This window comes from Asterias rubens, chromosome 17, assembly GCF_902459465.1.
Source record: "Asterias rubens chromosome 17, eAstRub1.3, whole genome shotgun sequence".
NCBI classification, from domain to species: Eukaryota; Metazoa; Echinodermata; class Asteroidea; order Forcipulatida; family Asteriidae; genus Asterias; species Asterias rubens.
In genome coordinates this window covers 10,386,205-10,396,867 of record NC_047078.1, presented here as the reverse complement: position 1 = coordinate 10,396,867, position 10,663 = coordinate 10,386,205, and the positions used below count along the sequence as shown (strand labels likewise).

Genomic DNA, 10,663 nt, shown 5'->3' with positions numbered 1-10,663 from the left:
CAAGAGCTATCAAGATGTCAAGCCCTTCTCTGAGTAACCTGACTGTAGTCGGTTGTCTTCTTCTCTACGCGTCGGTCTTTGCCTTAGGATGGGATAAGACTAACCTGCCTGACTCCGCCATCGTCATCAAGTGTCATGTAAGTAAAATGTATAAAACGTATTAAAGGAAGTTGGCACTATTGTTACTACTCCCCCAAAAAAACTGTTAGCCTATTTAATACTATCTTTGTAACGAGCACTGGAGAGTTGTTGATAATGTAAAACATTGTGCGAAATGGCTCTCTCTGAAAAGTAACGCATATTTTGAGAAAATGATAATCACTCAAAACAATAAAATACTTCAGGCCTGAAGCCTTAAACTTTTCAGTGCAACTGCCGTATATGTATTTGATACAAGTATTCATAATAGTGAATTACTATTACTTGATAATACACAATTTTTAATACAGTGATATGCACACGTGCGATGCATGCAGACGATCGAACGTGCAAGCTGACACTACATCACATCGGACCAATCATAACGCAGATATGGAAAGCTTACGTCACAGCGCGTTTGTTCAATAAAATCATTGTATCCAATTAAATCATTGCCCTTGTAAGACCGGTGCCTGTCATGCAGATAAAGACAGGGGACCAGACTAATTATATACCCAAGTGAACGTACGGTTACTCTTTCTTGTTAATGTTATCGTTGCAGGTTGAGCGAATGCTGGTATCTGTTGGTTTGTCTCTTGCCTTCGGTTCTGTCTTCATGAAGACATACCGTATACACGTGATCTTCTCACAGGCTGTGAAACGCTTCAAAAAGATCGTAAGTAAACCTTTGGGCCCAATTTAATAGCGGTGCTTAGCGGCCGATTTTGTGCTTACTGTGCAATTTCCATTTTTACAGCGCTGCTAACCGTATAAGCATCAGAAAAGGCATGCTAACCTTCCGGTGCTTACCAGACGAAAATAAATGACGTCACAATGCAATCCACGGTAAACGCTCAATATGGCCGCCGGCGCCTTTTGTTTCTGCCAACCCGTGAAATACGCTTGCACATTTTAATAGCAAACTGTTTTGCTACAGTGAGCACGAAAATATTTACGTGAATATTCACAATTTCGGGCACAAGTCGCGAATATTTACGTGAATATTGACGTGTCGAATATTTGCCATTTGGGCATATATCGTGAATATTTAGGTGAATATTAACGTAAATATTTGCGTTTGGTCAGAATTCGCAAATATTGACGGCAAATATTGACGTAAGTATTTGCGATTTAGGGCAAAATCCATAAATATTGACGTAAATATTCAAGTAAATATATATGTTCAATGTCCCTTCAGGGCCACCATCGCTTACCGTTAAGCAGCGCTATGAAATTGGCCCTGATTAGTTAGCCGTTACGGCACACTGGAAAGTAAAACAACTCAGTTATTTGTTGCTCTTTTTTACTTCATTTCCGTTAGGATTTACCGGACTGGAAACTAATCTGCGGCGTACTGGTCATTGCTTTCTTGGATTGCTTTATTTTTATTGCTTGGATTGCTCTGGACACGACGACTGTTTACAGACTGTCTCTAGAGCAAATGGTAAGGCAATTCGACAATGAAGAAATTTTGGTGTGTTTGTGTGGGGGCTTCCGGGGGTCTTTTTAAACAATATTTAACAATATTTGGACCTTACAATGGAAGTCTTTGATAAACCTGGACCCCACAAGGGAAGTCCTCAGACAAAAAGGGAATACAAGATATGGGGATGTGTGTAGGGGGCTTACGGAAGTGCCCTTGTTGGGTCATTTACACAATAGAACAATGGACCCAACATAGAAAGTCTTCATAAAAAGGAATGATACAACAACAACATACGATAAACATTGCGTGACCTCACAAGATATCTCCACAGGAATGTATATTTTGAGAACTTTTAGGAAGAGTCAACTTTACTTTAAGATTTTCTCAAGACGAAAAAAAAAAGAATGTTTGGGCTCATGTTTGCTATGAGATGGTTTTAAGAAATGGATTGAAATGGCCCAGTTACCAAGGGTATTAATGTTTGGAGAGCTTTAAGACGCCCTTTGGGTGTTTAACGCGCTACATAATAGGGGCCTACGTTTTTTGTTTTGTTTTTGATTATTAATTTTGGTGTTTGCCCATACACCGATGTGTGTTAGCACTGTATACTAGATATATCCCGAGTCCTGTGAAAAAAAATATCACAGGCATTTTACTCGGGTGGGAGAACATCCGAGTAACATGCCTGTGATATTTTTTCACAGGACTCGGGAAAGTACTGAGTATACAGTGCTAACACACATCGGTGTATGGGTAAAAACCACAATTAATATTCTTTATCCCCGGAGCAAATTTAACATCTATTAATTTGATTATTATTACTATAAATATATTTTATTCTTTGTTCTTCTTAATTTTTGCAGCTAAACGAGACTGAACCTGAGAGAGAACTATTTATTGTTCCAGTGATACAATACTGTAGCAGCAAACATGATATATACTTCACCTTGGTCCTCTATGGTGTGAAGGGTGTTCTCTTGGCATTTGGACTGTTTCTAGCCTGGGAAACCAGAAATATTTGCATCTCCCAACTAAACGACAGTGAGTTCAGACCATTAAAGGCTTCCTTTAAAGGCAGTGGACACTATTGGTAATTACTCAAAATAAGTATTAGCATAAAACCTTTCTTGGTGACGAGTAACGGGGAGAAGTTGATGGTGTAAAACATTGTGAGAAACAGCTCCCTCTGATATGGCATAGATTTCGAGAAAGAAGTAATTTTCCACGAATTTGATTTCGAGACCTCAACTTTAGAACTTGAGGTCTCGAAATCAACCATCTAAACGCACACAACTTCGATTGACTAGGTTTGTTTTCTTCTTTCATTATCATCTCGCAAGTTCGATGACCGATTGAGCTCAATTTTTCACAGGTTAGTTATTTCATGTATACATTGAGATACACTAACTGTGAAGGCTAGTCTTTGACAATTACCAATAGTGTCCACTGCCTTTAATACATTCAGGACGCATAAGTTGAACATAACTTTGCTGCTGCCGTATATTTTCCCCTGCGCAATATATTTTCGTACTGTTTATTTTTTGTTTCCCCTGCGCATTATAGTTTCGTATCGTTTATTATACAGGCAAGCACATAGCTGCATCACTGTACATCGTTGCATTGACAGTCGCCCTCATCGTTCCAACTTTGACAATTATGGGTGATGACGTCAACATGATGTTTGCGATACCAGGGGTGGCCATTGTGATAATCAATACGTGTGTGCTATTACTCAACTTCATCCCCAAGGTAAATTATTTTAATGTATCTTGTAAGTTGTAAAAACAAAAACAAAAACATTTTTGAATGATGTCGCGGGAGATTCAACACCCCCCCCGGAGACTCGGTCCCCAATGGCAAACTGTTTATAAACTTCTTTTGATATCGTCCTCTTTTGAATCATCATCCTCAGTTCATCTTTATGTCCCATATCGATATGGGGGACCACATCGATATGGGGGACCACAATATTTTGAAGTACAGAATTCCCTTCAGTTTTTACGAATGACCAAATACGGTAACATTACGTCATGCAACGCCTGCGTACAGCAAGCGAAAGTAGTCAATTCTTAGTCCCGGAAAACTGAACACGGCGGAAGACTGAAACCGCCACACCTGCACACAGTCAAATCAGTTTTTTTGTTTAATTGCACATTAACATCTATTATAATTGCACATTACGAAGACACCACATTCAATCGAAATACTCAAAACACCGCCTGACGCGAGATACTTCACATAATAATGAGAGGCTTTAGAACGCTATGTGGCAGTAGACTTACAAGGAGAACATCCCGATGTTCCTGTCTTTTTGCCAACCAAAGTGTGGGAAGGGTTTATTGTGAAAACTATATGTAAAACTATGGCAACTAAAAGACCTACAAACCATTGCATCGCCAAAATTCGTTCGCATGTGCAAAATAATTGTTCGCACTAACCATTTTATTTAAAGGCAGTGGACACTATTGGTAATTACTCAAAATAATTATTAGCATAAAACCTTGCTTGGGGACGAGTAATGGGAAGGGATGATGGTATAAAACATTGTGAGAAACAGCTCCCTCTGAAGTGCCATAGTTTTCGAGAAAGATGTAATTTTCCACGAATTTGATTTCAAGACCTCAAGTTTAGAACTTGAGGTCTCGAAATCAACCATCTAAAAGGGTGTATTATCTCGCAAGTTCGATGACCGACTAGAGTGAGCTCAAATTTTCACAGGTTTGTTATTTTATGCATATGTTGTGATACACCAACTGTGAAGGCTAGTCTTTGACAATTACCAATAGTGTCCACTGCCTTTAAGTGCATAACTTGTTATTATGTATTCATTGATAGATTCGTTTGTTGCTTACATCCGACGAAACTCGCTTACATTTGAGTATGATGACATCACAGGGATATGGAGATTCTTTAGCATCGGATAAGTCTGTAGACCAAACCAACAAACTGTGTAATCTGCGCATGGATCTTGAACAGGTATCCCTATATATATATTGTTTTTAATTTATTGATAATTTATCCGTTCCCCTTTGTCTCGTTCCAAGTGTTCAGGGCTGCCTCTTTTTTTAATATTTCGGTTTCGATTATATTTTTCAGAAACGAGCACGGCTTCGCCAGCTGGTTAAAATTGTTCATCAGGCGCACAAAATGGAAAACAAGCAGTGGTGATCAGTGATGTGTGGCTATACACTACCAACATCACATTACAAGTTTAAGTTTCATAGAGTACGCCTTTAGGACTATTAACTGCACAAATAGTAACCAGAATAATCTTGTCTGTCTGGTTGAGCGGTCCTTCACTGGACCCCGCTCTGGTGTTTATATCAGTTGAGTGTATGGGTTCCAACCCCGGTCATGGCACTAAATCGTAATAATATTGCTCGGTACATAACGTTGGAAAGGTTGTGCATTCTGCTCCACAAACCAGGCTCCAATAGTGGATGATGTACGTAGGATTTGACTGCGAATCAGTAGGATTTGACTGCGAATCTCCACGTGAATGATTGGAAATATAATGGCTGTTATGATCAAGGAGCTACACCACCATGTATCGTCTCACCTAAAATGATGTATTTTTGTTGTACATACATGTGCACCCACTTTGTTATGGTCCTTATTGATGACACGTCGTTAGCCGCTGCCTATTTGTTACTAACACAAATTCTGCCGTTCATGCACCAGTCACAGTGCAATGCATGCAATGGTCATTGGTAGCTCTTGACTCGCACACATACTGGGATCGAAGGTGCGTGTACCATCCCCGTAACTGCACCGCGCTTAACAATTAACATCTTGACTTCAAGACTATAGTCCAATTGTTAAGTTTCTTTTTCAGCACTTTGTGGTTTAAGTGAATACTAAGCACTTGTAAGCCAATAGTTAAGTAGGATTTGAAACTTTGCATGGTGGAAATACAATATAGAAAGGTTTCCGATAACACCATGTAATGACGATCTCTAATGAGTTGGGGGTGGTTCTGAAAAGAACGTTGGTTTCAACTCAAAATATAAGCTAATAGTTATAAACAATAAATACCAGTTCCAGGATTCGCGTGTAGCAATTTGTTGCTTTCGATAAGAGGACAGAATAAGGGACTGACAATCGCTCATTCATTTCAACCTGTGTTTTTATTCATACAGTTAGTTAATGGATGGGTATTTACATTATTTATATACACTATCAACATCGTTGGAGTCTCTGGTGGCCAACACTATCAAATAACTAAACAAAATAAAATGTACAATAAACTGTAAAACACTTCTTTTTTTTTTTTTGCTTGTTTCATCTGCAATCACATGAAGGCTGGACATTCAAGCAAAGGTCAGAGTTGTTGTGGAAAAAATCTAAAGCTATGATCCTATTTGGGAGATTATTGAAATGATGGCATTTCCGCCTTTCGGCAACGACTGAAGTTAAATATTATTTCAAGGAGCTTCTGTGACGAGTATCCTCAGTGCTACAGAAGCAGATCAAAGACCATGATTTCTTTTACAGCTGAAAGAAAATAACAGTTGATTTTCTTCACAAGACGGACAGTTAACAATTCTGATTTCAGGGCATGTCATAGCCGATCAGATTAGAGCACCAGACTCTAAGCTGTGGTGTTTCCGTTCAATAGAGTGTAGGTTCGAGTCCCGGTCAGGATGTTTGTGTCCTTGTATAGAAAGACATTTTAACCATTTAATGCTGCGCTCTTAAAACAGGCATGTGAGTAACTATCCATGAAAAAAAAGAGGAAAAGAGAAAACTGAACAAGAAAAAGAGATGAAAAGATACTATTCCTATTCTTTTGTACACAGAAATTGAAGAAAAAAAAGGAAAAGTCAAAACCAAAGAAGAGGAAATCGGCTGAAAAGAGGAAGTCTCACATGCCTGTTAAAATGGGACATAAAGCTGTTGGTCCGGTATGTTGGGTAATGCATGTAAAAGAACCAAGTGCACTTAACAAAATAAAAAGGAGTTCTGCTGAACTGCTTTATGAAATTGAACCCAGGCCTGGTACTTTATTTTTGAAGGGCAAGGCAGTTTGCTTTTCCTTAGTAAAAGGCGCCTCTATAAGGCTAATTCATAAATAACACAGACAGTTTCGCTATTCCTATTATTGGTGGAGAGCACGTCACGTGGGTGTGTATAAACTTTTGTTTATGACCGGTAAAACGTGTTAATTCATGGGCGTGAGATGCGACCTTGCACCTGTTCTTAGGAGACAGTTTCTTCATTCCTCTTGGTCGAGAGCAACAGCTAAAACAGTTGTGCCACATCACGCGATACGCGCACAGCATTCCCTTATAAGGAGTTGTTTACCCGAGGGCTTTACCATTTCATAGCTGGAAGGGGTGTTGTGTTGAAAGAAATCATTTAACAATTATAATTTTTGCATTTATTTTACTTTTTGACCAAAAAGTGATGATGTTTTTGACTGAAAAGGTATTTATGAATGGGAATCAAAGTGTGTTGAATCGGTTTTCAACTAGTGGTTTAAACCCGCCGAGGCCTGGTTCTTGATAATTTACCTTGACTTCGTCTCGGTAAAATTATCAAGAACCAGGCCTCGTTGGGATTAAACCACTAGTTGAAAACCTCTTCACCACACATTGATTCCCCTTATCTAAAGTGCTAGGGATTGTTACAAAGGCCAACCAAGGCACTAGGAGGTCTCTATTACCTTAGTTAGTACAGGTATATCAGGGGCCTCTTTCATAAAGCTGCTTACCCAAAGCAGAGCATATGGCTTGACAAGTTCCTGCCTAGCGCAATTGAGCAGGATACCAGTCACAAATTGTATATGTGAAATGGAACTTTCGCAGGTAACCAAAACCGTTGTGATCTTAGCATCTTTTTGTGCTTAAGCAGCTCTATGGAAAAAGTTCCTGGGCTGTCTCACTCAACAAATAAAAACAGAAGATGATCTCTTGCAGCCATTTATGAGGATTATACAAACATAAAAACTAATTTGAAAAATCTGTTTGGCATATTGTAATAATACAATAGAGCACATCTGATTGGTGCATTGCAGTGTTTTCTTTCAAGCTTGCTTCACTGGCCCAGAGTCATAGAGTTATATATACAAGAACTAGAGGGCGCACGAGTGATGCTTCGTGCACAAACGCCAAGGGACCACAAGGATACACACGCGTGCCATTCTGAATATGAAACACACGTTGGAGTTTGTGTTTAATGAACGCTACGCGATGCTGTTTTGTTCCAACTTACAAAATGGGCGCACAAACACACGCTGTGGGATGCCAGTTTTGTCAACTTAGAAAATGGCCGCCTACACGCATGCCAGAGCGCGTATATAGCCCAGTGCGCCCTCTAGTTCTTATATATAACTCTATGCCCAGAGTATAAATTTACGTTCATCACCTTACGCCCAGTTCATACTTCCTGTGAAAGCGAATGTGATTCAAGTTTTGACGTCACAGATTTGCATGAATGATTTGCAACAGTTGAAATGTGTTCAACTCCCGCAAAACACGTGCTGCGAAAACAGCTCTATGACACCAAAAATTTGCTTCGCATTCGCAGGAAGTATGAACAGGGCTAGAGTGTAGACTTAATTTTTTTTTCTCTTAGTATCACGTATTTGGGACTGGCTGGTCGCTGGTGTGGATGGTTCCCATGGCAAGAGTGAACTTCTGGCTTAGGTTCTCCATTTTATGTTTGTGAATCAGAGGCGGGACTCTGATGCTAGCTGGCTCAGCCGACATGTCTAAGAGCTTCGACAAGATGTCTTGGAACTTGTCCTGCAACTTTCCTGTTTTGGAAAATATAAATAGACAGATCTTTTATAGTTCATTGTCATTGAAAATATTTCAATAATATTGAAATATCACTCAGAGATATCAGTTGGTTCAAATGCTGTATCATTATAATATTAGTTTGTTCCAACAAAGCATCATGAAAATAACGAATATCAGTCAGTTTAACATAGTATAATCAAAATATCAGTCAGTTCAAACATAGTATCATTGAAATATAAATTTGTTCCAACAAAGCATTAGTAGAAACCAGTTAGTTCCACTATAGCATCATCAAAATATCAGTCGGTTCCAACATAGTATCATTTAAATATCAGTTCGTTCATTCCAATGAAGCATCATGAAAATACAAAAATATCAGTCGGTTAATAGTATCACCAAAATATCAGTCGGTTCCAACGTAGTATCATTGAAAATTCAATTCGTTCCAACACAGCCTTACAATTATGAAGTTATATGATAGTTTCAATAAACTATTATCAAAAAATCAATTGGTTAAAACAAAAGATCATGAAAATATCAGTCAGTTCCAATATATTATTTTCATCAAGATAACTGTTGGTTTAAAACAGTATCATTGAAGTATCAATCAGTTCCAGAATATTATCATCAAATTACTACCTGGTTCCAGTAATTTGAAACTGGAGAATCTGGAGAATCTTACCACTGACATCTCTGCCTAGATAACAACACCACCCTCCGCGGATCTCCTCTGCCACGGCCGTGTCTTCAGCCACGTTAGAACCAGTGAGAAGACTCAAGCATGGAACTACGAGGTCATTCATAATCTCTAGTCCCTGAAGAGCCTCGTGATCTTCGAGGGACTCAAACTGGCTTGTACACACGGCATTCAGTTGCTATAATAAAAAACACGAACCAGACATTAAAGGGAAGGTACACGTTTGGTAGACACTCTTACATATAACGGCAATAACAACTGGCTTCGCAATCAGTTGCATAACCAAAGACCAGGACTAGACGTTTTTTGTAATCACTCTTACAACTAATGGCAATCAAAATAATGATAATAATAATAATATGTTTATAACGCGCTTAATACTAGGTTTCTAAGCGCTACGTAAAAAAGTGGCTTGTACACTGGGCATTCAGTTGACTGTTATCAAAAACAACAGGACTAGGAACATGCATGACAGTTTGCCAAATCCTACACAGAACTTGTGGTTCATTTACAGTTGTAGATGCCCTTGCTTGTTTAAAGACATGTTAATAAATTGTACAAGTTTTTTTTAAAGAAAAAAGCATATTAAAAAAGTTGCTCCTATCTATAGGGCCCAATTTCATAAATTTTATAAAAACTTGCTAAACACAGAAAAGTATTGCTTAACGGAAACAGGTTACCAGCCAAAATTGCACTCAGTTTACATTGTTATAAATGGTGCCCCACTCAATTTTTGCTTAGCAAAGAAATTTGCATAACAGCTTCATGAAACTGGGCCCAGACGAGTTACGAGCAATGAACCTACATTGGAAAATCTTTTAAAAAGAATTATAACGCTCAGCTTATCAACTTATAAACTCCCTAAACTTTTCAAACACAATAACTAGGCCTAATATAACTACAGCTTATTGTATTATCACTAGTCTAACGTGATGGTGAATTTGTCAATTAAACTAACATACATGTACTAATTGCATCAAGACAAAGAAAATATGTCATTTGACTTTTGAAAGTTGTTTTAGTCCTGCGGGGGAAAAGTCAATGATATAATAGTCATATATAAATGTACTTAACATGTTTACAAGCAAAATACACAAAGACAATAATGAATTCTTCAATGGCTGAGTTCATGTGTAAAAACACAGGTAAAATATACAACAATGAAAGCAATAAAGTTCAACAATTAAAAGCAATGACGAAGTAAAAAGCATGTTAATTCAGTCCACCTACACAAAGAAAAATAGACAAAAAAATATGTCTTTTGACTTTTGCCCTAAATAAGCAAAGTAGAGTAAAAGTTGTTTTAGTCCTGTGGGGGAAAAGTCAATGATACAATAGTCATGTGTACTTAACATGTACAAGTAAAATGCACAAAGACAATTTGAATTTTTCAATGGTTAAGTTCATGTACATAAACGAAGGTAAAATTATACAACAATGAAAGCAATAAAGTTCAACAATTAAAAGCAATGACAAAGTAAAAAGCATATGATAATTCAGTCCACCCTATAAATGATAACACTGGTTAAGAAAAGTGCACATATACAAAATTGAACTTTCTAAAAGAAGATAGATAAAGCAGTAAAGAGAGGTTACAAATTCTTCAGGAGGTGGATGTATAAACAGTTAAAAAGTACAACAATGAAAGCAATGGGGAAG

General features: G+C 38.0%; 2 protein-coding genes across 6 annotated transcripts in view; one reads left to right on the top strand and one right to left on the bottom strand.

Moving 5' to 3' along the window:
• Positions 1 to 14: 14 nt before the first annotated feature.
• Positions 15 to 4,732, top strand: LOC117301793 (gamma-aminobutyric acid type B receptor subunit 2-like). Its single transcript, XM_033785802.1, has 7 exons — positions 15 to 137; positions 701 to 814; positions 1,460 to 1,582; positions 2,428 to 2,605; positions 3,150 to 3,313; positions 4,400 to 4,540; positions 4,661 to 4,732. The coding sequence occupies exons 1-7, from the start codon at positions 15 to 17 to the stop codon at positions 4,730 to 4,732; spliced, it is 915 nt and encodes a 304-aa protein (XP_033641693.1).
• Positions 4,733 to 7,092: 2,360 nt separating this feature from the next.
• The window catches only part of LOC117301337 (ubiquitin carboxyl-terminal hydrolase 25-like), a 36,355-nt gene continuing 32,784 nt past the window's right edge, over positions 7,093 to 10,663 (bottom strand). For all 5 annotated transcript variants that reach the window (XM_033785248.1, XM_033785246.1, XM_033785247.1 and 2 more), the window contains 2 exons: positions 8,990 to 9,182; positions 7,093 to 8,321 (listed from right to left, as the gene is read on the bottom strand). In XM_033785248.1, the coding sequence (XP_033641139.1) occupies positions 8,143 to 8,321; positions 8,990 to 9,182 (372 nt within the window). In that variant the 3' untranslated portion in view covers positions 7,093 to 8,142. The remainder of the gene's footprint in view (positions 8,322 to 8,989; positions 9,183 to 10,663) is intronic.